This window comes from Oncorhynchus masou, chromosome 31 (genome assembly GCF_036934945.1).
Source record: "Oncorhynchus masou masou isolate Uvic2021 chromosome 31, UVic_Omas_1.1, whole genome shotgun sequence".
NCBI classification, from domain to species: Eukaryota; Metazoa; Chordata; class Actinopteri; order Salmoniformes; family Salmonidae; genus Oncorhynchus; species Oncorhynchus masou.
Window position 1 is genome coordinate 70,371,694 of NC_088242.1, and position 27,119 is coordinate 70,398,812.

General features: G+C 43.2%; 2 protein-coding genes across 4 annotated transcripts; one reads left to right on the top strand and one right to left on the bottom strand.

Annotated features, from left to right (window-relative positions):
• si:dkey-30c15.2 (uncharacterized protein LOC558938 homolog) lies at window positions 1-26,733 on the bottom strand. 3 transcript variants are annotated; one of them, XM_064951833.1, is made up of 14 exons: window positions 26,510-26,733; window positions 11,866-12,910; window positions 11,657-11,719; window positions 11,403-11,446; window positions 10,135-10,198; window positions 9,183-9,317; window positions 8,457-8,552; window positions 8,319-8,368; window positions 8,082-8,201; window positions 7,902-7,947; window positions 7,738-7,809; window positions 7,429-7,579; window positions 3,950-4,023; window positions 1-3,588 (listed from the first exon to the last, which is right to left on the bottom strand). In XM_064951833.1, the coding sequence occupies exons 2-14, from the start codon at window positions 12,097-12,099 to the stop codon at window positions 3,430-3,432; spliced, it is 1,308 nt and encodes a 435-aa protein (XP_064807905.1). In that variant the 5' UTR covers window positions 12,100-12,910; window positions 26,510-26,733; the 3' UTR covers window positions 1-3,429. The 3 variants fall into 3 exon arrangements, with proteins under 3 accessions (XP_064807905.1, XP_064807904.1, XP_064807906.1); XM_064951832.1 differs by lacking the exon at window positions 26,510-26,733 and having other exon boundaries at window positions 11,866-15,036; XM_064951834.1 differs by lacking the exons at window positions 11,866-12,910; window positions 26,510-26,733 and having other exon boundaries at window positions 11,657-11,849.
• LOC135524368 (ADP-ribosylation factor 4-like) lies at window positions 15,127-24,699 on the top strand. The gene is made up of 6 exons (XM_064951838.1): window positions 15,127-15,337; window positions 15,943-16,023; window positions 16,748-16,857; window positions 16,988-17,059; window positions 22,976-23,101; window positions 23,189-24,699. The coding sequence occupies exons 1-6, from the start codon at window positions 15,271-15,273 to the stop codon at window positions 23,273-23,275; spliced, it is 543 nt and encodes a 180-aa protein (XP_064807910.1). The 5' UTR covers window positions 15,127-15,270; the 3' UTR covers window positions 23,276-24,699.
• Window positions 26,734-27,119: the final 386 nt, after the last annotated feature.

Here is a 27,119-nt window from a genome sequence, read left to right on the forward strand (position 1 = left end):
AAGGAGGTAAACACAAAGACCTACTATGAAACTTTCCATTTTCCACAGACTGAGTCTGTATATCTCTTTGTATAGGTAACCTAGTAGTCAAATGATGTGTTATATAACACCTTGTCCTGATCAACCACTAAAACGTCATATAGTACCTGCCCTGGGTCTCTCTGGCTAACCATTAACAGTGGTTTAGTGTCAATATAGAGTGTCCTCTCGACCTGAACCACTGTTGTGTCTGCAGGGAGGTGTTTATATTAGGAGGGATAGGGTGGGGCAGAGTGATTGAGGAGAGAGGTTGTGAGGGAAGGGGTGTATGTGGTACTTATGATAATGGGGTGGGGGGGGGGGGGTTAGGCTTGGCCCTTAAGACCCTCACAAACTTCTACAGATGCACCATTGAGAGCATCCTGTCGGGCTGTATCACCGCCTGGTATGACAATTGCACCGTCCGCAACCGCAGAGCTTTTCAGAGGGTGGTGCGGTCATCTCAATGTGTTACCGGGGGCACACTGCCTGCCCTCCGGGACATCTACAGCTCCCGGTGTCACAGGAAGGCCAAGAAGATCATCAAGGACCTCAGCCACCCGAGCCACGGACCCATGAGGGGGTTAGGACAGGTCCATCAAAGCTGGGACTGAGAGACTGAAAAACAGCTTCTATCTCAATGCCATCAGACGATTAAATAGTCACCACTAGCCGGCCTCTGCCCAGTACCCTGCCCTGAACTGAGTTGCAGTTTCTAGCCAGCTCCCGGCTGGAGTGTTGTAAAGCTCGCCACAATTGGACTTCTCTGGTGTGATAAATCATGCTTCACCATCGGGCAGTCCGACATACAAATCTGGGTTTGGAGGATGCCAGGAGAATGCTACCTGCCCCAATGCATAGTGCAAACTATACATTTTGGTGGAGGAGGGATAATGGTATTGGGCTGTTTTTCACAGTTAGGGCTAGGCACCTTCGTTCCAGTGAAAGGAAATCTTAATGCTACAGTATACAATGACATTCTAGACAATTCTGTGCTTCCAACTTTGTGGCAACAGTTTGCGGAAGGCCCTTTCCTGTTTCAGCATGACAATGCTCCCTTGCATAAAGTGAGGTCCATACAGACATGGTGTGTCGAGATCGGTGTGGAAGAACTTGACTGGCCTACACAGAGCCCTGACCTCAACCCCATCGTACACCTTTGGGATGAATTGGAATGCTGACTGCGAGTAATACGTAACCGCCCAACATCTTCACCTCACTAATGGTCTTCTGGCTGAATCGAAGCAAGATGCGTGACCTTAATCTTTTAAACTCTCATTTCTCTTATCACACACTTTCACATGTTTTTTCACACACTGACTGGGCATGACACAGCACAAAATCCTATCTCATCTATGTCACCACTTGACTCAGCACTCTGATGTCTGAAGTCATTATGATACAAGGTCACCATAGGACTAAACAATTTTTTTCCTTAGCTTACCATAAAAGAGATGAGGAGAAGATCACTAGAATGGGACTGGGTAAGAATGTAGTTATTGTACAGATAAAACATCATAACAACATGTTATGAAAAGTTCTCCTGGGATTTTACTGACCACAAAAGAAGGTATACTTGCCAAAATAGAATAAAGTACTGGTCAACAAATAAATGCAAAATGACTCACATTTGTATTTTTCTACTTTTATACACATGTCAAACAGTATTCCCTTTAAACTGCGCGCAGTAGCTTGACACTGCCCCGCAGCTCCCCCAGGACTGCCTTGCAGAGCACAGAAGAAATATCAGCCCACAGAGAGAAGCAGGAGATTGAACTTCACTCAACTTTGTAACGTTTTCCCTGTTAGTTAACACTATCAACGTTTCCCTTTACTGTGGCAATTGTGACGATTTGAGTTATTAGCCCAGTTATAGATAATGTGCAGTCAGCAATAGGAGAGTGATTCCTTCCTACAAGAGCACAACATGTCAACATTTCTAGACATCTCTGAAAAGCTAGTCAAATAAAGAGCTTTTTTGTCTTAAAGGGGCAGTGTTGTAATTTGAGACAGGCATGAATAAGCGTAGTAGCCAATAGGCAGAGGGTAGCACAATTTGTCTGATTCTCTGTAATAATGGTATAAGAATAATAATGCATTTGATTTGGTTTCTTGAATTAAACAACACAACAACATTTTCAGTCACCTTGTCTGAAGGACAAGTGGATAAACAGGTTAATGTCAAGCCCTGCATGTTTTTTTCAAAAGTCTCACGGAATGTAGGCCTACGCTGAGAACCACACATTGGCTGCTACTGTAGGCTGAATGATAGAGCAGCTATTTCCATGCATTATGGGATGCATTTTCTCCATTGTTTTTCATGGTAGGCCACTCTGGTAGGCCTATATTATGATCAAATAGCAACAGGAGCCTCCTTGGCCACTGTTAAAACTGTAACTTAAAGCGAGTACAGCCTCAGTGTTCACCCTAAATGCATGCTGGAAGATGCACAGAATTTTCACAACATTCAAGTTTGCGCTCAGCAGACCTGAAATGTGCTAAATGCCCCCCCAAAATCAAGGCATCATTGATGTCAAATGATAGAATAAAAAACATACCCCTGGTCTTTCTTCAGTTTGTTCAGGGTGATACTATATTTACATTGACATGTTTGTCATTTATTAGATGTTCTTATCCAGAGTGACTTACAACCTGATACAAAAGCCTGTGAATGTGTACAAATGATAACTTGCTATGCTTGCTAGTTACATTGTTTGCTATGTTGTAGACAATTCCTGCCGTAGTAACTCTAGCTATCTATTGGAAATTGGGAAAGGTGCCCATCCCCCAACCCTTAAGGAAGTGCTTTGTAAACCATATTAATCAATGAATTAATCAAATGAGAATCATTGTCATATCCTGTTGACTTCTATTATTCTCTGGCCCACCTGGCTCTACAACTCATCATAATAATCACCTTATCAACCCTTCTAACAGAAAGAACACGGTACTAAAAAAGGAATAGGAAAGCATTGAAGATTCTTTTCAGAATAAATAACAGTAAAATAAGTACATCGTAAACTCCATTGTCTTGGCTCCAGAGGAATGAAGTTCTCCCTAGAAACGGATCTAAGGCCAGTGTTGAATCGCTTTCCTCAATGGTGAAGGTTAGTACTTGAGCAGGGAAAACTCTTTCTAGATCTGGGCCAGAAGGAGAATTCCACCAGCAGCATCTCTCGAGTCGGGGTTAAGGGCTCGAGGTCAGGCTTCAAGGGCGCCCCAAAAATGGTGGATAGATGAGATGTCCCACTCAGGCCGTTTACCATTGACCAATGGTCAGTCCCTTTCTCCTTAAGGGGGTGGCTCTCCCATAGCACCATTGCATTAGTAGCTGGGTTTGGTCTGTTAAGTTTATTGACTGTATATGAACCAGAAAAAACTAGCGAGTGGAATGTCTCGCTTCCTCTTCCGTCACTCTGGCGGCCCCCTCAGTGATTCATCGAAGAAGGACAGGGGGGCGTCTTGGCTGAGCAGGGGCATCCTCTCTCCAAGCACAGCATCTCTGAAGTTTGGTCGTCTCCAGGCGTAGACTACACTGTTCAGACAGCCCTGCAGCGACACCGTCACCGCCTGCAGCGACACCAAGATGGAGTATAGTGGGTACCCAACCAAAGAAAATCTGTATTTATTTTCACACAATTTTTTGCCTAAATCCAATGACACGTTGACTTTTTTTGTGGATTTCACATTGAATTCACGTTAGTTGACAACTCAACCAAATGTCAGTCAGTTCAATGTCTAGTTTTTATTTACATCTGTGCCCAGTGGGTAAGGATAATGCATTATGTGTGCTTATCTAGTGTCATTATTAATTTGACATAGTTAAAGAACGCTCTCTAGGGGAAAGGGCAACTCATTCTGGGTGATGGCATCTTGTTAGGGCTATGTATGTCTGCAGTCAGCAGTGAGATAGTTGTATAGAAATACTGACCTGTATAACATAGAGGGGGAAGAGCTTCTCTTCAGGTATGTCTGGCATCACAGACAGGACAACCAGAAGAAGAGCTGGGGACAGGAAAAAAAAATAGGAGGTTGGAGATACACGCAGACAATGTGTGTGTGTATCAGAGGAGGCTGGTGGAAGGAGCTATCGGAGGACAGGCTCATTGTAATGGCTGGAATGGAGTAAAACACACTTTTCCATGTGTTATATTTGTTTGGTACACTTTCATTGATTCCATTCCAGCCGGATGTTCTAGCTGTGTCTGAATCCTGGCTTAGGAAGACAACCAAAAATTCTGAAATTTTAATTCCAAACTACAACCTTTTCAGACAAGATAGAACTGCCAAAGGGGGCAGTGTTGCAATCTACTGCAAAGATAACCTGCAGAGTTCTGTCCTACTATCCAGGTCTGTACCCAAACAATTTGAACTTCTACTTTTAAAAATCCACCTCTCTAAAAACAAGTCTCTCACCGTTGCAGCCTGCTATAGACCACCCTCTGCCCCCAGCTGTGCTCTGGACACCATATGTGAACTGATTGCCCCCCATCTATCTTCAGAGCTTGTGCTGCTAGGCGACCTAAACTGGAACATGCTTAACACCCCAGCCATCCTACAATCTAAACTTGATGCCCTCAATCTCACACAAATTATCAATGAACCTACCAGGTACCTCCCCAAAGCCTTAAACACGGGCACGCTCATAGATATCATCCTAACCAACTTGCCCTCTAAATACACCTCTGCTGTCTTCAACCAAGATCTCAGCGATCACTGCCTCATTGCCTGCATCCGTAATGAGTCAGCGGTCAAACGACCTCCACTCATCACTGTAAAACGCTCCCTGAAACACTTCAGCGAGCAGGCCTTTCTAATCGACCTGGCCGGGGTATCCTGGAAGGATATTGATCTTATCCCGTCAGTAGAGGATGCCTGGATATTTTTTTTTAAATGCCTTCCTAAATGCCTAACCATCTTAAATAAACATGCCCCATTCAAGAAATTTAGAACCAGGAACAGATATAGCCCTTGGTTCTCCCCAGACCTGACTGCCCTTAACCAACACAAAAACATCCCATGGCGTTCTGCATTAGCATCGAACAGCCCCCATGATATGCAGCTGTTCAGGGAAGCTAGAAACCATTATACACAGGCAGCTAGCCAAGGCTAGCTTTTTCAAGCAGAAATTTGCTTCCTGCAACACTAACTGTTCTTATCCATGGAGAATAAGAACACCTCCTCCCAGCTGCCCACCGCACTGAAGATAGGAAACATTGTCACCACTGATAAATCCACCATAATTAAGAATTTCAATAAGCATTTTTCTACGGCTGGCCATGCTTTCCACCTGGCTACTCCTACCCCGGTCAACAGCACTGCACCCCCCCACAGCAACTCGCCCAAGCCGTCCCCATTTCTCCTTCTCCCAAATCCGTTCAGCTGATGTTCTGAAAGAGCTGCAAAATCTGGACCCCTACAAATCAGCCGGGCTAGACAATCTGGACCCTTTCTTTCTAAAATTATCTGCCGAAATTGTTGCCACCCCTATTACTAGCCTGTTCAACCTCTCTTTCGTGTCGTCTGAGATCCCCAAAGATTGGAAAGCAGCTGTGGTCATCCCCCTCTTCAAAGGGCGGGACACTCTTGACCCAAACTGCTACAGACCTATATCTATCCTACCATGCCTTTCTAAGGTATTCGAAAGCCAAGTCAACAAACAGATTACCGACCATTTCGAATCTCACCATACCTTCTCTGCTATGCAATCTGGTTTCAGAGCTGGTCATGGGTGCACCTCAGCCACGCTCAAGGTCCTAAACGATATCTTAACCGCCATCGATAAGAAACATTACTGTGCAGCCGTGTTCATTGATCTGGCCAAGGCTTTCGACTCTGTCAATCACCACATCCTCATCGGCAGACTCGACAGCCTTGGTTTCTCAAATGATTGCCTCGCCTGGTTCACCAACTACTTCTCTGATAGAGTTCAGTGTGTCAAATCGGAGGGTCTGCTGTCCGGACCTCTGGCAGTCTCTATGGGGGTGCCACAGGGTTCAATTCTTGGACCGACTCTCTTCTCTGTATACATCAATGAGGTCGCTCTTGCTGCTGGTGAGTCTCTGATTCACCTCTACGAAGACGACACCATTCTGTATACCTCTGGCCCTTCTTTGAACACTGTGTTAACAACCCTCCAGGCAAGCTTCAATACCATACAACTCTCCTTCCGTGGCCTCCAATTGCTCTTAAATACAAGTAAAACTAAATGCATGCTCTTCAACCGATCGCTACCCGCACCTGCCCGCCTGTCCAACATCACTACTCTGGACGGCTCTAATTTAGAATACGTGGACAACTACAAATACTTAGGTGTCTGGTTAGACTGTAAACTCTCCTTCCAGACCCATATCAAATATCTCCAATCCAAAGTTAAATCTAGAATTGGCTTCCTATTTCGCAACAAAGCATCCTTCACTTATGCTGCCTAACATACCCTTGTAAAACTGACCATCCTACCAATCCTCGACTTTGGCGATGTCATTTACAAAATAGCCTCCAATACCCTACTCAACAAATTGGATGCAGTCTATCACAGTGCAATCCGTTTTGTCACCAAAGCCCCATATACTACCCACCATTGCGACCTGTACGCTCTTGTTGGCTGGCCCTCGCTTCATACTCGTCGCCAAACCCACTGGCTCCATGTCATCTACAAGACCCTGCTAGGTAAAGTCCCCCTTATCTCAGCTCGCTGGTCACCATAGCATCTCCCACCTGTAGCACACGCTCCAGCAGGTATATCTCTCTAGTCACCCCCAAAACCAATTCTTTCTTTGGCCGCCTCTCCTTCCAGTTCTCTGCTGCCAATGACTGGAACGAACTACAAAAAGCACTGAAACTGGAAACACTTATCTCCCTCACTAGCTTTAAGCACCAACTGTCAGAGCAGCTCACAGATTACTGCACCTGTACATAGCCCACCTATATTTTAGCCCAAACAACTACCTCTTTCCCTACTGTATTTAATTTATTTATTTTGCTCCTTTGCACCCTATTATTTGTATTTCTACTTTGCACATTCTTCCATTGCAAATCTACCATTCCAGTGTTTTATTTGCTATATTGTATTTACTTTGCCACCATGGCCTTTTTTTGCCTTTACCTCCCTTATCTCACCTCATTTGCTCACATCGTATATAGACATGTTTATACTGTATTATTGACTGTATGTTTGTTTTACTCCATGTGTAACTCTGTGTCGTTGTATGTGTCAAACTGCTTTGCTTTATCTTGGCCAGGTCGCAATTGTAAATGAAAACTTGTTCTCAACCTTCCTACCCGGTTAAATAAAGGTGAAATAAAAAAAATAAAAAAATACAATGACCCCGTCCTCTTATAGCTCCTCCCACCAGCCTCCTATGGTGTGTGTGTGTGTGTGTGTGTGTGTGTTGGGATTACTTTGTGTACCTGGCGTCCAGCAGAAGATGATAACCACAATCATGTAGCGAACAGTGGAGAACACACCCCTCAGTCTTTTCCTTGAACGTGCATCTCCCTCCACAGGAAATAGTCCCTCCTCGTACCTGCGATACAAGCTGTCCACCTTGTAGTAAACCACCTGCACAGGTACAGTACATCATCACTCATCATTTTCATGATCATCCTTCTTCATTACATTGGTTGTAAACTACTTAAACTACTGTAAATGAACCCATGTTGATATGGTAACTGTATTGCGTGTCGTATGCTAGACTAGTGAAGATGTCTGGTACTTACTGTGCAGCACACCAACACTAGTATCACACTGAAGAAGAGGAAGCATCGCATGATCATGTCATGGATCTGTTCCTGAAACACAAAACAAGGTCTCATTCAATATGCTCTCCAGTCCCTTCATAAACACACAGATACAGCCCAGGTGGAACCAGCTATTTACTCACAATATCTGAGCAGTGGTCACTCCAGACGTGCAAGAAGAGGATACAGCTAGGAGGAAACACAATCACAGAGAGACGTGCGATAAGGAATCCATTTCATTCATACGATTTGTTTCGCAAGAGTATCTACATTTTCACTCATTCGTATCATAAGATAAAATCTTGACAAAGACACACACACACCTGGTGCAGTATGTGCTAACTTCACTGTTGTTTGCTGTCCCGTGTGCGGCTGGTACCAAGTCCGCTGTGGTCAGGACTAAAGACATTGTGTACGCAAAGTACATCACCAACGGTGTAAACCTGTTGGGGCATCGCACACACAAACAGTTAGGGACATATGCTGCTTTTAAGACACTACGCAGATCAGTTTGGTTAAAGCCAGGGACGTTTTTAGTTGGAAATTAAATAGTGACTCACCACACAAGTGTATTTACAGGCAAAACCACCACCCTTCGTCTACACTGGGACTTGGGGGAGAGAGAGATATTTGATTTTAGAATGAATCAAATCAAGTCGAGGTGTGTGTGTGCCCTTGGTGGAGGGTTGGGACCTCACCTCTTCCTCTCTTGGTCTCTCCCTCCATCTCTCGACAGCTTGCTTTGACTCCCAGGCATACACTATCACCAGCAGAAACGACACACAGTAAAATGTCTGGAACAGAGAACACACACACACACACACACACACACACCATACACCCACAAACACACACACACACACACACACAGTTAAATGTATAGACAAAAAACACACAGTAAAGTATCGAGAACAGGAAGCACACCGGGTAAAGATCTGTAATAGAAAAGGACAAGCTGTAAAACTGCTTCTTCACACTCTGTCTCTATAAACGACAGAGCATAATGTCATGCTCCATGACATAACACAGGTTAGAACAGTTCCTCCACCCCAGATGTACTGTGTGTTCTGTCTGCCCTGCACAGCCATCTGCTAGTATGTGAATGTGAAGTCTAAACAAACATGAACTAAAATGCTTTTAAAGTTGGATCACTCGCACTGCAGCACTCAAAGACAGACTATGTACAGTATCTATGCCTTATCTATACCTCAGTCTAGAGGTGAGCACACAAGCATTCTACTATTTTTATGAACCACATTTCAAGTAATTCATAGATCTGTAGTGCGTCTCAAAGCTGTAGAGTGTTTTTTAAGGAGACCACGTACAAAATTGAACTCGATTGTATCTACAGAACGTTCATTCTAAGTTGAGGATTGTTATAGTGCACCATCCCTGCAAATAAGAACCACAGTAGGCTGGCTCACCAGTGACAGAGGCAGTAGGTGTTTACAGATTAGCACACTGTCGGTGAAGCTGTCGGTCTCATTCATTGCGTTGGTGAACATCAAGGTGGCTGCTGCCAACAGATCAGCTACAGCCAGCTGGACCAGGGGATTCACCTAGAGAGACACAGGCGCGTGTTAACAAAACTAAAAGAAAATGACAACAACATTGTACATCAACAGCCACAGAATATAGCCTGTCTAATGTGCTTGAGGTAGGTGGGAATAGACTTGATATCATTCATAGCCGTGGTGTTACAGTGTCTGTAAGACTGTGTCAAAGGTCACATTGGTCCCATCACCAACATTTCTGACAGTGCTCTGGATGGGTTATTGTATGTTTAGACTCCATGGACATTCAGTAAATAGTTTGTACTGGTACTGTTCGTTCCCTGTTCTATAGTTCAGCTATTATTGTCCCTTTGTCCAGCCAGCCTTTGTGACCCTACTAGAATATTCCTCTGACTTTAGCAAGAGTTGATAGAGCACACAGTCCTATAGTTCTGCCTCAATGAGGGAGTATAGACACAGGCAGACAGTGAGGGAGTAGCCTGGGCCACGTTCATCTGGCCACAACGTTTCGGGAAACTTAACGATTATGTTTTGTAAAAAAGACATTTAGAGTAAGGAATCATGTCAGCTCTATTCATGACTATTCTACCTGCAATGTTCAGGTAGTTACATCCTGAGTGAGCCTGGTAGACAGATATTTAGCCAAGCACCGCCTTGGAAATCATTTTTACAATAACTAAGTTGCATTATCACACTCACACACACACAGGTACACATAAGCATACACGCACAAACATACACACACACACACACACACACACACACACACACACACGCACGCACGCACGCACGCACGCACACACACACACACACACACACACACACACACACACAATCAAATATTCTCTTCTCATCCACCCACCTGTTCTTGTAAGTGCCTCCTCCTTGCGATGGAAACCACCAGCACTGAAAAACTCCCAATCAAGCTGTACGCAGAAAGTAAAATACCTCAATACTGATTGTATAAAATTATAGCACTATTACATAACATTCAATCATTTCATTCAGCATGTTCAAAGGTTGTGATGGAGAATAATTACAATCAAATTGAAACAGAAACCCATGAAATACAATAAAGAAATATAAAATCCAATATAAAATGTAATGTACTGTAAGCCTACACCATGACCAATAAACCATCGGATTAACTAGCAGGTATGCCTGACGTAGATGGATTTAATTGAGCACACTGCCCATGAACTCTCTCTCTCTCTCACACACACACACACACACACACACACACACACACACACACACACACACACACACACACCAGCAAAATGTCCCCACTTGTCAGAATTGTCCTTGTTTTGCTATCCATGTGAGGACTTCTGGGCCCCACAAGGATAGTAAAACCAAAAACACACACACACACACACTGTGGAGGGGTCTTGGTTGAGGTTATTTAGTAAAAAGGGGGAGCTGTCCAGCCGAGTAGGTGCTGAAATGGGAAGCTAACAACTTAAAAATCACTCACTCATCTCAATTCCTCTGCAATCAGATATAGGCTACATACATTCAAATATAAGAAGTCAAGAAAAAGAACAAGGTAGCCTCAAAAATTACATATATAAAACTTGACCCAAAATAAACGTAACAAATCAAGCGGTTCTTTGCAGCCAAGCAACAAACTCCTCATCTGCTATGCAGGCTTACATTGCACTATGGTAGTGGTGTAACGAGCTATGGTTAGACATAGAAACATAGTGCTTTATATTTTTCTATGGGCCCAGGCTATGATGAGTTAGGATACATTCAGCATTGCATTATTAACATGCATGTCAGGTTGCTCAACTGGTCTGACTGGCAACACTGAAGAAATATGAATCTGAAAAGATGGGAGGCCAACCGTGTTATTATGACTTGACACGTGAAGTCAACTTCTCAGTGGTGTAGCTTGCCAGTCATCATTTTCAACAACAACAAACTAAAATATGTTCTAGACTAACCTACTATAAATTTGTTTGATTTGAAAACACATAGGTAAAGTTATTTTCACTACACTTAAGAGCAGATAAATGTAGAAACAGCTAGACCTAAATGTCCTCAAATCCTAGCCAACATGAATGCAACACTTTACATCCATGTGTCACAGATAGCCTAAGGGTGTTTGAAGTCAGATGTGCTTACCTTAAAGACAGAGATACTAGGTACACAGTCGAGAGACCAGTGATCTAAATAAAGGAAGAACATTAAAATCAATTCAATAGTGTGTTAAAATAGCCTACTATATAAAACAGACTGAGCCTGGGTTTATAGCACCAATGCAGCTCTGTATGGACCTCTGTATGGATCCACTAGGCCTATAGATATACCTAAAATGTAAATAGGTTTAGGATACACATCAATTTACTTGCACTAATCAGTAGAAAAATATTTCATACCTGGTCGTTACTCAAAGTTCCATTCCAAGGATCCATAGTGAATGAGCCGCACCTGTCCTTAGCCTGAAATAAAGAACGCGTTATCCATGTGGTCCACAGCACAAAAGATATGATTCTTTCCATAAATCTGAGTGGGTTATTAACAGACGGCCCCGCCCATGGCACAAAGATATCTGCACCTTGGACCAGTCTGTCACGTGTCCACTTACCTGCACAACGAAAAGCCCCACGGCATGTGACAGGAATGCCGTGCATGGCTTTCTTTTGCCTGTCAATGAACCATGACTCATACAGGTTTGGAGATTTTTAGAAAAGGCCAGAGTGGGAAATGCATCCTTACATAACCTGGAGATTCCAGAATATGGGGCCATTGAAGTTATTTCTTTATGGGACACACAAATACAGGAGAAAGGAGGAGAAATACTAAAATGCAAAAAAAACATTGTTTACTCTAAATACCCGGTTAACACGTTTCTCTGTGATAGTAGACTGTGATACTAGGTTAGCAGCCCTAGGTGTCTGTTACACGCTCTATAACCACTGTGATTATTATTTGACTATGCTGGCCATCTATGAACATTTCAACATCTTGTAGAACAATCTGGCCTTAATCAAATCAAATCAAATTTATTTATATAGCCCTTCGTACATCAGCTGATATCTCAAAGTGTTGTACAGAAACCCAGCCTAAAACCCCAAACAGCAAGCAATGCAGGTGTAGAAGCACGGTGGGTTAGGAAAACCCCCTAGAAAGGCCAAAACCTAGGAAGAAACCTAGAGAGGAACCAGGCTATGTGGGGTGGCCAGTCCTCTTCTGGCTGTGCCGGGTAGAGATTATAACAGAACATGGCCAAGATGTTCAAATGTTCATAAATGACCAGCATGGTCGAATAATAATAAGGCAGAACAGTTGAAACTGGAGCAGCAGCACGGCCAGGTGGACTGGGGACATCAAGGAGTCATCATGTCAGGTAGTCCTGGGGCATGGTCCTAGGGCTCAGGTCCTCCGAGAGAGAGAAAGAAAGAGAATTAGAGAGAGCATATGTGGGGTGGCCAGTCCTCTTCCGGCTGTGCCGGGTGGAGATTATAACAGAACATGGCCAAGATGTTCAAATGTTCATAAATGACCAGCATGGTCGAATAATAATAAGGTAGAACAGTTGAAACTGGAGCAGCTGCACGGCCAGGTGGACTAGGGACAGCAAGGAGTCATCATGTCAGGTAGTCCTGGGGCATGGTCCTAGGGCTCAGGTCCTCCGAGAGAGAGAAGGAGAGAATTAGAGAACGCACACTTAGATTCACACAGGACACCGAATTGGACAGGAGAAGTACTCCAGATATAACAAACTGACCCCAGCCCCCCGACACATAAACTACTGCAGCATAAATACTGGAGGCTGAGAAGTTCTCCAGATATAACAAACTGACCCCAGCCCCCCGACACATAAACTACTGCAGCATAAATACTGGAGGCTAATGGCCATGTACGCTATAATCTCCATCAGCACAGCCAGATAAGGACTGGCCACCCCTCAGAGCCTGGTTCCTCTCTAGGTTTCTTCCTAGGTTCCTGCCTTTTTAGGGAGTTTTTTTCCACTGTGCTTCCACATTGCTTGATCTTGTTTTAGTCTCGGTATCTGTATAAGCACTTTGTGATAACTGCGGATGTAAAAAGTGCTTTATAAAATAAATGTGATGGATTGATTGGGGCAGCACACTCCTGATAACACAGAAGTCTCAAGTTTTGCACAACTATTGCACAGAATATTCTCAGTTAGTCTGATGTGCTCTACAGCTGTCGTGTGTGTGCACGTCGTGAGTGCAAGTTCAAACAATCTCTATTATGTGTGACATTGGTCCCTGCCCATTGCAGAAACAAACACATGACATCCCTCACACTTCAACATTTAAAAACCAATGATGAATTATATACACTACATGACCAAAAGTATGTGGACACCTGCTTGCCGAACATCTCGTTTCAAAATCATGGACAATAATATGGAGTTTGTCCCCCCTTTGCTGCTATAACAGCCTCCACACTTATTTGAAAGCTTTCCACTAGATGTTGGAACACTGCTGTGGGGACCTGCTTCCATTCAGTCACAAGAGCATTAGTGAGGTTGGGCACTGATGTTGGGAGTCTGCATTCAAATTAATCTCAAAGGTATTCGATGGGGTTGAGGTCAGGGCTCTGTGCAGGCCAGTCAAGTTCTTCCACACCGATCTCCACAAACCATTCCTGTATGGACCTCGCTTTGTGCATGGGGGCATTCCCATACTGAAACAGGAAAGGGCCTTCTCCAAACTGTTTCCACGAGGTTGGAAGCACAGAATCGTCTAGAATGTCATTGTATGCTGTAGCGTTAAGATTTCCCTTTACTGGAACTAAGGGGCCTAACTCGAACCATGAAATACAGACCCAGACCAATATTCCTCCTCCACCCAACTTTACAGTTGGCACTATGGATTATGGCTGGTAGCGTTCTCCTGTTCTCCTTACATCCGCAAAACCCAGATTAATCCGTTGGACTGGCAGATTATGAAATGTGATTCATCACTCCAGAGAACGCATTTCCACTGCTCCAGAGTCCAATGTTGGCAAGCTTTTACACCCCTCCAGCTGATGCTTGGCATTGTGCATGGTGATCTTAGGCTTGTGTGCGGCTGCTCGGCCATGGAAACCCATTTCATGTATCTCCCGACAAACAGTTATTGTGCTGACTTTGCTTCCAGAGGGAGTTTGAAACTTGGTAGTCAATGTTGCAACCGAGGACAGAAGAATTCTGTGAGTTTATGTGGCCTACCACTTCGCGCTGAGCCAATGTTGCTCCTAGACATTTCCACTTCACAATAACAGCACTTACAATTGACCAGGGCAGCTCTAGCAGGTTGAAAAGGTGGCATCCTATGACAGTGCCACGTTGAATGTCACTGAGCTCTTCAGGAAGGCCATTCTACTGCCAATGTTTTGTCTATGGAGATTACATGGCTGTGTGCTCGATTTTATACAACAGTCAGCAACGGGTGTGGCTGAAATAGCCAAATACACTAATTTAACCACATACTGTCCACATACTATTGTACTTCTATATACATGCAGTACATCGACTATTCCTCGGGAAATACTGACCAGAGGGTCAATCTGATGTGACATTAGTTCGCATTGCAATAACAGCGTAACCGTATTGTAAGGACATCTGGTGTCACACAATTGAACTGCATCTGGCTGGCAAAAGCAGTGTGAACAAGTTACCATTTAACTCATTTTTTTATGTGATACAAATGAGTAGTGTTGGATCGGCCGAACCCGTAAATGCAGAGTTGTTTTACTTACGATAATGTTTGTCAAGACAACTGGTCTTGCATTAGTGCGTTAATATTATTGCTGTTTAATTTCCATCACTACATTGAACCCACTGTATAACTAATAAAGTTGAGTCAAATAGATGACGTCGGGAGTTCCACGTTGGCCCGGACGTGGCAGCAGCATCAGAGGACAGAAATTAACGATTCTTGCTTTGGGTGTCACAAACATAACGATTCACGCCTCGTCTCAACAACGACAATAATTTAGAAAAGCTTTGCTTAAAATTTGGACATTCACTCACAACATGGGGCTTCTCATCTCGTCAGTTTTTACCAGACTGTTCGGCAAGAAACAGATGAGAATACTTATGGGTAAGTGTCAGCTGAGTCTTTATTGAAGAAAGAAAAATGAAGAAAAACTGATTCGTTGGACCCAAAAGATGTAGCTTGAAGATTCAATAGTAACGGTAACAAATTAGCTACGTTAACATTAAAGTAACGTTAGTAAACATTTGTTAGTGTTGCTAACTGCTACATTACTGTAGCTAGCTAACTTAACTCACTCGTATTTCATATGTCACAACGATTCATGCTATGATGCTGGTGAAGTTGTTTTGCGCATCTACAGTGCTGGTCATAAAAAAACTTTTTTTTGGTTCATTGTGTCAACTAACTTACAGAAAGTTCATAGCTAACTAGCTAACACATACCTATCTACTCCAGCAATCTTTTCTTTGAGGAGTTTCTCTTTTGAGTAGTTTGTTAGTTCTAGTTAACGTTAAGCTAAAATGGCTAGCTATCTGTCATTTGAATGGTGGATTTTCGTATCTTCAAACAGCTGTATCGTTTTGGACAGTCAATAAGTGTCAATGCGACAGTGTAGACATGTTTGTGATTGCTCGCTCATGCTTGCAGTTAGTTGTATGTGCGAATGAGATCTCGTTATTTTAATCATAACGTTGTTTGTGTTTTCTCAGTTGGCTTGGATGCTGCAGGGAAAACCACTATCTTGTACAAACTGAAGCTGGGAGAAATAGTGACCACCATTCCAACTATTGGTAAAACACACTGTCACACCCACCACCTTTCACCCTCCAGTCTCAACTCTTCAACTGTTCCTACTCGAATTACCTTTGTTGATGATCACCATAGCTAGGTATATTGGAGTCACTAATCACATTCAGAGTGTACAAAACAGGAACCCCTGCTCTTTCCTTGACATCGACTGACCAGGTGAATCCAGATTACAGCTATGATCATTTATTGATGTCACGTTAAATCCACTTCAATCAGTGTAGATGGAGGAGACAGGTTAAAGATGGAATTTGAACCCTTTTAGACATTGTTTGTGTGTGCCATTCAGAGGGTGAATGGGCAAGACAAAATATTTAAGTGCCTTTGAAATAGGTATGGTAGTATGTGCCAGGTTTACAGTTTGAGTGTCAAGAACTGTAACGCTGCTGAGTTTTTCACTCGCAACAGTTTCCTGTGTGTAACAAGAATGGTTCTCCACCCACATTCGATCCAGCCAACTTGACACAACTGTGGGAAGCATTGGAGTCACCATGGGCCAGCATCTCTGTGTTCCTAATGTTTTGTACACATTGTATGTAGCCTAATATTGACATCCATAAATTGTGGGAGTGACATTTAAACCCAATACATGCATACATACAGTCCACCACACACCCTCAAAGTTTACAAGGTGACAATTGTTTTTCAACACTGGAAATTAGAAATGTCTATTTGTTTAAGTCCCTTAATGGTGTGTGTGGGTGACAGGCTTTAACGTGGAGACGGTGGAGTACAAGAACATCTGCTTCACAGTGTGGGATGTGGGTGGTCAGGACAAGATCAGACCTCTCTGGAGACACTACTTCCAGAACACACAGGTAAACTCACGCACCAAAAGGAAACCAGGGAGGCTACACTACAGCCTGCTCTCTTATTCCTCTTATGTAATGCCTCCGGGCATCCTCCTGACTGTCCCTGCCCTGCTCTGACTTTGTGTTCCTCCCTCAGGGTCTGATCTTTGTAGTAGACAGCAACGACAGAGAGAGAGTGGCGGAGTCTGCAGAGGAGCTCTCCAAAATGGTGGGTACAGTGCTCTAGATTAAAATAAAAAATATTGGTGCTCACAAAATACACTGGTGCTCCCATCTTTAAAAAGTTAGAAGCACCATGTGACATTTAGGAACACCTGAAAATGTCATTTAAATGTTTTGTTTTTGTAATTCAGATAGAGCCTATATTGGGCCTAAATTAATTTGAGCTGCTCTTGACACCTGTTGTGCCCTAGAAACGAATATGTAACATTATAAATTAGAGCTGAACGATATATCGGTGAACATATCGGAATCGGACGATATTAGCTAAAAATGCCAACATCAGTATTGGCCGATGTCAAAGATGACGTGCATACCTATATATCGTATGTACGTGATGTAATGGCGCCATGTAAAATGTTGCGGTACACCTGCAACGCAACACAGCATTCCTAACCTAGCCCACAATGTCTGCTGTGTGGATCGAGCAGTCATTTGAAAGAGTAAGAATTTCAGTGTGACAACTCAAAAGGCAAAATCCATTAAAGCCAAGATGATGGAATTCATTGCCCTTGACAATCAACCGTTCTGTGTTGTGGATGATGTTGGCTGTCGCCAACTGGTCTAGCACCGGAACACACTATCAAGTGCGCTAATTTTTAGATGTTGCCCTTCCGGAGTTATACAATAATAGCGTCATACATACTATGGAACACAGTTTGGGTCTTTGCGTTTCAAAAAAGATACAAATCAAATCAAATGTTATTTGTCACATACACATGGTTAGCAGATGTTAATGCGAGTGTAGCGAAATGCTTGTGCTTCTAGTTCCGACAATGCAGTAATAACCAACAAGTAATCTAACCAACAATTCCAAAACTACTGTCTTATACACACAAGTGTAAGGGGATAAAGAATATTTACATAAAGATATATGAATGAGTGATGGTACAGAGCATCAGAGGCAAGATACAGTAGATGGTCTCGAGTACAGTATATACATATAAGATGAGTATGTAAACAGAGTAGCATAGTTAAAGTGGCTAGTGATACATGTATTACATAAAGATGCGGTAGATGATATAGAGTACAGTGTATACATATGAGATGAATAATATAGGGTATGTAAACATTATATTAGGTAGCATTGTTTAAAGTGGCTAGTGATATATTTGATATAATTACCCATCAATTCCTATTATTAAAGTGGCTGGAGTTGAGTCGGTGGGTTGGCAGCAGCCACTCAATGTTAGTGGTGGCTGTTTAACAGTCTGATGGCCTTGAGATAGAAGCTGTTTTTCAGTCTCTCAGTCCCAGCTTTGGTGCACCTGTACTGACCTCGCCTTCTGGATGATAGCGTGGTGAACAGGCAGTGGCTCGGGTGGTTGTTGTCCTTGATGATCTTTATGGCCTTCCTGTAACATCGGGTGGTGTAGGTGTCCTGGAGGGCAGGTAGTTTGCCCCCGGTGATGCGTTGTGCAGACCTCACTACCCTTTGGAGAGCCTTGCGGTTGTGGGTGGAGCAGTTGCCGTACCAGGCGGTGATACAGCCCGCCAGGATGCTCTCGATTGTGCATCTGTAGAAGTTTGAGTGCTTTTGGTGACAAGCCAAATTTCTTCAGCCTCCTGAGGTTGAAGAGGCGCTGCTGCGCCTTCTTCACGATGCTGTCTGTGTGGGTGGACCAATTCAGTTTGTCTGTGATGTGTATGCCGAGGCACTTAAAACTTACTACCTCTCCACTACTGTTCCATCGATGTGGATAGGGGGGTGTTCCCTGTGCTGTTTCCTGAAGTCCACAATCATCTCCTTAGTTTTGTTGACATTGAGTGTGAGGTTATTTTCCTGACACCACACTCCGAGGGCCCTCACCTCCTCCCTGTAGGCCGTCTCGTCGTTGTTGGTAATCAAGCCTATCACTGTTGTGTCGTCCGCAAACTTGATGATTGAGTTGGACGCGTGTGTGGCCACGCAGTCGTGGGTGAACAGGGAGTACAGGGAATACAGGAGAGGGCTGACAGTAGCACTGTCAAAGCTGTGCAAACAAGCAAATACCGGCCACGAAACGTGTTTACAATACCTATTTGGTAATAAAGCATAATTTGTTCGACCGCAACTTCTGGGATAGCTAGCTTTAGCTTGATACCTAGCTAGTGCCAATACAACCAGCCTGAAAACAATGACTTGTGGAAACTGCAGTCATTTTCATTATTCTCACTTGTTGTTCGCCTATTCAAATTTAAATTCAGTTCATGAAAATAAATAGCTAGCCAGCCACTTAACCCTGTTGCCCAAAGCTAACGTTATAAGCAGCCAGCTAGCTTCATCTGGCTACTGAGGCTTGACCGGACTTGGTTATGTATTGTGAAACTAGCCACAATAAGGATAAGGTACAATAGTGGAATTTGCGGTGTGTCTTCAAAATAAAAGTATATAGTTGACAGTGAATCAAATTAATACAAATAGTAGAATTGTCATACTTTTATTTTGAAGGCTAACTGCAAAGTCCACTATTGTGGCTAATCCTTATTGTGGCTAGCTTCACATAGATGTGTCCGACCACCATTAATCAAATAAGAACTGTCTTGTAAATTAGGGTTATTTTAGATGACTCCTAGCTATATAGTTAGCTTGCTACCAGCATACGTATCGAATCGTTGTGACATATGAAATACGAGTGATAGTGTAATAACTACGTAAAAAATGTGTTAAATTATGTGACGTGCATTCATATATTCAGGTCCTTGGTCAACAAGCTTATGTGACACGTCAAGTAGTGTTATTTTACGTATCTTCTTTTGACATGCAAAGACCCAAACGGCGTTCCATTGCAATCCTGGTTGAGAATGAAACGACTGAACAAATAAGCGACGAAACAGCACAGCAAGTAAGTGAAAGAAAAAATGGGGACATGCGTAAATGCCAACAAAATAACTCTTTGGTCAGTGTCATGTGCGTGTGACCTTTATTTAACTAGGCAAGTTAGTTAAGATCAAATTCTTATTTACAATGATGGCCTACCCCGGCCAAACCCGGATGAAGCTGTGCCAATTGTGCGCCGCCCTATGGGACTCCCAATCGCGGGCGGATGTGATACAGCCTGGATTTGAAGTTAGGACTGGAGTTATGTCTCTTGCACTGAGATGCAGTGCCTTAGACCGCTGCGTCCATGTGTATGTGTTAACTATTTAACTGTACTAGAATGCTTAAAAGTCTGCAAAAATGTTAAATCGGTATCGGTTTTTTTTGGCAGGGAAGATATTGGTATCGGCCAAAAAAATGTAATATCGGTGCATCACTATTGTGAATACATTAGTTTATTATAAAAGCTAAAATGTTTGATACAAATATCTGGATATACTGGTAAAGTTACCAGACGGGTATACTACAAAGCGGATCAATGAGTTAGCCAGTTAACTTTAAGAAACAATCAGAAATAACTACTGATTTTTCTGGTTCGTTGGTTGTTTTTGGTGGTTGAGTCAATTAGACCATGCCCATTTCAAGCTTATCCCACCCGAAAAACGTTATTTCAGAATATTTAGGCAAGTTAGCTGGCTAATTCATTGATGCTGCTTTGTAGTATTCTACTCTCGTTAGCTAGATAGCCATTGAGTTAACATGGCTGAACAAAGTGTAACAAATGGTTAACAACGTCAACGTGCGAGTAGTTTTAGAATGACCCGCGACATGATTTATCAATGTGAAATGCGCTCTGGGAAGATACATTTTGAGCTGGTAATATGGGCCGGATCTTTCGACCTGGTTGGTCTAGAAATGAAGCCATTTGCGCTGCAGTAATGGTGCACCCATGACTCTTATGAATCTGCACACATTTGTTTCTCTAGGGCACTCTGAAACAACAGTACATCAAAGCTTAATTGTTGTAATGATTATCTGGGAGGTTTTTCACACAGTGCTCCCAAAATAAAACTCCTGATCAGAGCAAAATATTTAGTCTCCTGTGCAACCAAATTAGTTGCACTTTAGAGCCCTAGGTAGGAATATTTACTCTATGTATAATATGTAGCCAGCTAATAGGTATATTTAGTGTTGGTATGGTATGTAGTTCTGGTCTGTTTATTTAGAATTGACTGGACATTGCAACTTGGTGGGGGTGCACACCCCCATTTACATCGACAGGGCTGCAGTGCAGAGGGACAAGAGCATCAAATTCCTCGGTGTCCACATAACTGAGGACTTAACATGGTCCTCTCACACCAGAAGGGTTGTGAGGAAGCCACGGCAACACCTCTTCTCCTCAGGAAGCTGAAACGTTTTGCATGGCCCCTCAGATACTCAGGAACTTTTACAGCTGCACTATTGAGAGCACTGGTTGTACCACCATCTAGTATGGCAACTCTACTACCCATGACCGGAAGGCCCTACAGAAGGTGGTGCGGATGGCCCAGCTCCCAGGACATATATGCCAGCCGGGGGAACAATTGCCCAAAACTCCAGCTACCTGAGACATGGGCTGTTCTCCATACTCCCGTACGGCAGGCAGTACTGGTGCATCAAAGCTCAGACAGACTCCTAAACAGCTTCTATCCCTTGGCCATAACTGTTAAATGGCTAACGACTACTCCTCTCCCACAGACCATCCAAACTGACTCTATGCCCATCCACAGGTCTCTACCCATTCAGACACTACTTACACTGCTGCTAAAATGATTATTAATTAGATGTATTACTTCCTTAAGCTGCTGTAGATTGATTGCCAATACCGTTAGTATTTATCCTGTTACTGGTCACTATTACCCCTGTTTACGTGTGTGTATACACTACTGTTCAAAAGTTTGGGGTCACTTGTAAATTTACTTGTTTTCCATGTAAACATACATGAAATTAGTTGCAAAATGAATAGGAAATATAGTCAAGACATTGACGACAAGGTTATAAATAATAATTTTACATTTAAATAATTGTGTCCTTCAAACTTTGCTTTCGTTAAAGACTTTCGTCAAAGACAACCTTGCAGACTGTTGGCATTCTAGTTGTCAATTTGTTGAGGTAATCTGAAGAGATTTCACCCCATGCTTCCTGAAGCACCTCCCACAAGTTGGATTTGCTTGATGGGCACTTCTTACGTACCATACGGTCAAGCTGCTCCCACAACCGCTCAATAGGGTTGAGATCCTGTGACTGTGCTGGCTACTCCATTATAGACAGAATACCAGCTGACTGCTTCTTCCCTAAATAGTTCTTGCATAGTTTGGAGCTGTGCTTTTGGTCCTTGTCCTGTTTGAGAAGAAAGTGTTTTGTTTCTGGCCATTTTGAGCCTGTAATCGAACCCACAAATGCTGATGCTCCAGATACTCAACTAGTCTCAAGAAGGCCTGTTTTATTGCTTTTTTAAATCAGAACAACAGTTATCAGCTGTGCTAACACAATGTGCCATTGGAACACAGGAGTGATGGTTGCTGATAATGGGCCTCAGTACACCTATGTAGATGTTCCATTAAAAATATGTGGTTTCCAGCATTTTCATTTACAACATTAACAATGTCTACACTGTGTTTCTGATTAATTTGATGTTATTTTAATGGACCAAAAATGTGATTTTCTTTCAAAAACAAGGACATTTCTAAGTGACCCCAAACTTTTGAACGGTTATGCGTATAATTGGTATATTACCAAAAGTATTTATATATTCATGCTACCAGTCACTTTTTCAGCCCTGTTTGCTTGAACAGTCTACTACCAGTCGCGTTATGTATAAACCCACCTTAACCACTCTTGTACCTGCACGTTGAATAAGGTACTGGCACTGACGTGTATATACTTGTGTTCCTTTTACAATAAACTATGACGTTATTCTATCACTGCATTGTTGGGAACGCCCTCTCAAGGTAATAATTACTCTGTACTGTTTTACATCTCTTGTGTCCTGTGCACATGGTGAATAAGCTTTGAAACTCAGTATCCCAAACTAGCGATCTAATCACTCTGCCCCCCCCCCCCCAGCTCCAGGAGGATGAGTTGAGAGAAGCAGTATTGCTGGTGTTTGCTAACAAGCAGGACCTTCCCAACGCTATGGCTGTTAGCGACCTCACGGACAAACTAGGACTGCAGAGCCTCCGCAGCAGAGTGGTGAGTCTCACTCACGCCCGTGTAAACTCCGGCATAGACATACACGCACACTCCTCAATGTTTTTCTTTCTCACTCTTCCTCCTTAGTGGCACGTGCAGGCGACCTGTGCAACGCAGGGCACAGGACTGTATGAAGGACTGGACTGGCTTTCCAACGAGCTGTCCAAGCAGTAATACCGGACATCACAGGCGAGAGAAGCAGAGAACGATAGAGAGGATGAGAACACCTCGGAGAGAGACTGAAACATTTAATCAACTTTGGTCTTGAAGAACCTGTGCCCCTAGAGTGGACAGAACTTGTGGACAATGCAATCAATACCTATTGGAACATGTTATGTTACTACTCTTTTTACTTTATTGTCATCCCTTCAGTCTAATCTTCACATTTTCCCCAACCTCATGTCTCGCAGCAGATAAACTGTCGCTCTGTTGCATGTTTAGAAATTGCTGTTCTGAGACACCTTGGAGACGACCCCTCTTTCCTCTGCACGTTGTTCAGCTGGGTCGAAGTTGCCCCAAAACGCTGATCCTGGGTCACTTTTTTCCTTTTTTTATATGCTTATGGTTAAGATTAGGATTGGGTGTGTTGTAATCTGATCCTAGATCTGTGGTTAAGGGCAACTTCTACCTCAAACTGTTCAGCTCCACTAGACTTCATGGACATTTTCACTGAAACAACCTTACCCCTCACCCCTGTGACCTCATTGCCATTCTGTCACCTCGGTAAGGACAGAAGCTTCTAGAATGAGATGAAGACTGATGCCATAAACCTCAAGATGTTTGAGGAAGTTTTTGTGCCCTGGGAGCCAAATGGTACTCCTTTTAGTGAATGGAACCACTGGAAACAGTTGGCTCCTGGTACTTCCTATTTTCTTCATCTCATTGTAGAGTAGGTTTGCTCTGGGTTCTCCACATGTCCTTTTTATTTTTTATGCAATAACCCATTTCCTTATGTGCTTTGATCTAAACTGGGAATCTGAAATGGTAGTTGCTGCTACTAAGCATTGAAATGGGCTGAATACTTTTTCATCCACCTTATGGTTCAGGTTAGGATGGGTTATCTGATCTAGGAGCTGTGTTTAGGTACAACTTCTACCTCAAGCAAGTTGAAACCACACAAGGCTGTTTTGTGAGAATAAGCAGCACCTAACCCAGACTGTGCCTGTTCTAATACATAAATGTTTTCTTCCCTCCTGCCCTTCCTTGAATTTTATTAGGTTTAAGTAGTACTGGCTTGAAACAATGCAGTGGAAACCTTGTCCTCACTTGACCAATCTTCGATAAAATGAAGGAAAGGGAAGAAGCAGAAATGGTGTTTTCTAAGCATTGGAACAAGGCCAATATCAGTGTTGTATAGTGCAGGGGCATGCTTTGGTTCAGCTGCGCATGATTATGGTTACGTGTGCTCTTCTGGCTGATTTTGCACACTTAATCTGACTTCCACACATACCCCTACTCAATCTCCATGGGCTAGGCATACATTCCAGCTGACTGACTGCTTCTGGAAGCTGCCTCACAACTTTGAATGATGTGATAACTAATTGTTTTAGAAAAGATCTCTAAATAAATTCACCTGTTAAATTGTGTTTTTCTGAGGATTTAACTTTGCTTGTCTATGTTCATGTGTTCTGGCTATTTCAGTACACGTCTAATTCTCTGTAGGTTGCGTTAAGGAATGTGTAATGTACTCGTGCTTCATGTTTAGGTCTCTGGTGGAAGTGAATTTGCTTCTTTCTGGTATTGTTCCAAAGTCAACAGTAGACAAACCTGTGTGTGACTGTGCACATTAACTTGCCTGGCTGAGTGGCAATCTGGAATTAGATGAAATGAGGACCAAACTGATGCAAATGACTTCTGTCTAATGTCCTTGATGTGACACGGTGCCTCATTCAAGGTTTGCCAAAACTATAGAGGGGGTGTGACACCATAGTCCACACTACCACATCTCGGTTTAGGGTGAAGTTGCCCATAGACACTGCTCTTGGGACAGTTTAGCATTTTCCCTGCTAATGGTTAGGATTTGGGGAGGGGAAGCTGATCCTAGATCTGTACCTAGGGTAACATCATCCTGGAGCCCATGTCTCTTTGGCCTTCCTATTGGTTGTAGTGCTGTACATCAACTATAAGAATCTTTCGTTTTTCAGGTACTTTCAGGTACAATGATATCACACCAGTTGTCTTAGTTTAATGGAAATTGGGCGGCAGGTAGCCTAGCCGCGGGCCAGTAACCGAAAGGGGTGTAGTCATTTAAGCAGGTTACCTTAGTGGTCTAGGGCACAGGCACTATGGTGGTCTGCTTGAAACATGTTGGTATTATAGATTCAATCAGGGACATGTTGAAAATGTCAGTGACGACACCTGCCAGTTGGTCAGCACATGCCCGGAGCACACGTCCTGGTTATCCGTCTGGCCCCGCGGCCTTGAGTATGTTGACCTGTTTAAAGGTCTTACTCACGTCGGCTACGGAGAGCGTGATCACACAGTCGTCCGGAACAGCTTTCCTCGAAGTGAGCATAGAAGTGATTTAGCTCGTTTGGTAGGCTCGTGTCACTGGCAGCTCGCGGCTGTGCTTCCCTTTGTAGTCTATAATAGTTTGCAAGCCCTGCCACATAAGACGAGCGTCAGAGCCGGTGTAGTAAGATTCAATCTTAGCCCTGTATTGACACTTTACCTGTTTGATGGTTCGTCGGAGGGCATAGCAGGATTTCTTATAAGCTTCCAGGTTAGAGTCCTGCACCTTGAAAGCGGCAGCTCTACCCTTTAGCTCAGTGCGGGGACGATGTACTCGATGCACTTATTAGTAAAGCCAGTGACTGATGTGGTGTACTCCTCAATGCCAACGGAAGAATCCAGGAACATGTTCCAGTCTGTGCTAACAAAACAGTCCTGTAGTTTAGCATCTGCTTCATCTGACCTTTTTTATAGACCAAGTCACTAGTGCTTCCAGCTTTAATTTTTCCTTGTAAGCAGGAATCAGGAGGATAGAATTGTGGTCAGATTTACCAAATGGAGGGAGAGGGAGAGCTTTTTATACATCTCTGTGTGTGGAGTACAGGTGATCTATATTTTTTTCCCCTCTGGTTGCGCATTTAACATGTTGATAGGAATTAGGTAAGAGTGATTTAAGTTTCCCTGCATTAAAGTCCCTGGCCACTAGGAGCGCCGCCTCTGGTTGAGCGGTTTCCTGTTTGCTTATTTCCTTATACAGCTGACTGAGAGTGGTCTTAGTGCCAGCATCTGTCTGTGGTGGTAAATAAACAGCCACGAAAGTATGGATGAAAACTCAAATATTGTGGTCTACAGCTTATCATAAGATACTCTACATCAGGCGAGCAAAATCTAGACTTCCTTAGATTTCGTGCACCAGCTGTTGTTTAAAAATCCCGACCCCACCCCCCCTCGTCTTACCGGAGTGTGCTGTTCTATCTAGCCGGTGAAGTATGCCGCTAGCTGAATATCCATGTCATCATTCAGCCACGATTCCATGAAACATAAGATGTTACAGTTTCTGATGTCCCGTTGGTAGGATATTTGTGATCGTACCTTGTCTAATTTATTGTCCAATGATTGCACGTTGGCAGGTAATATTGATGGTAACGGCAGCTTTCCCACTCGCCGACTACGGATCCTTATGCGGCAGAGATCTTTCTCTTGCCAATGACGGGGATGTTGGCCTTGTCAGTTGTTCAAAGTACATCCTGTGAATAAATCATTAATTTCCAGTTTAACCACCCTCAAATCATTGCTGACATTATTTGAGTAATTTTTTTCTCCAATAACTTGATTCTGTGATTCCTGGCCTTATTGAGGTGAGATGCAAAAGAAGATGTAAAGTCTCTGATAAAACCGTTTAGTAGCCATCCATGTAAACCTTGGGTCCTCGACAGGGTCCGTGGTTTTTGCTAAGAATTCAAATAGTTTGGCTTGAAATTCAGCCACGAACAATTCGTTTTGAAGAAGAGTCGTATCAAAACGCCAATGTTTTGTTTTATTTACCTTATAGTTCACATCCACTATT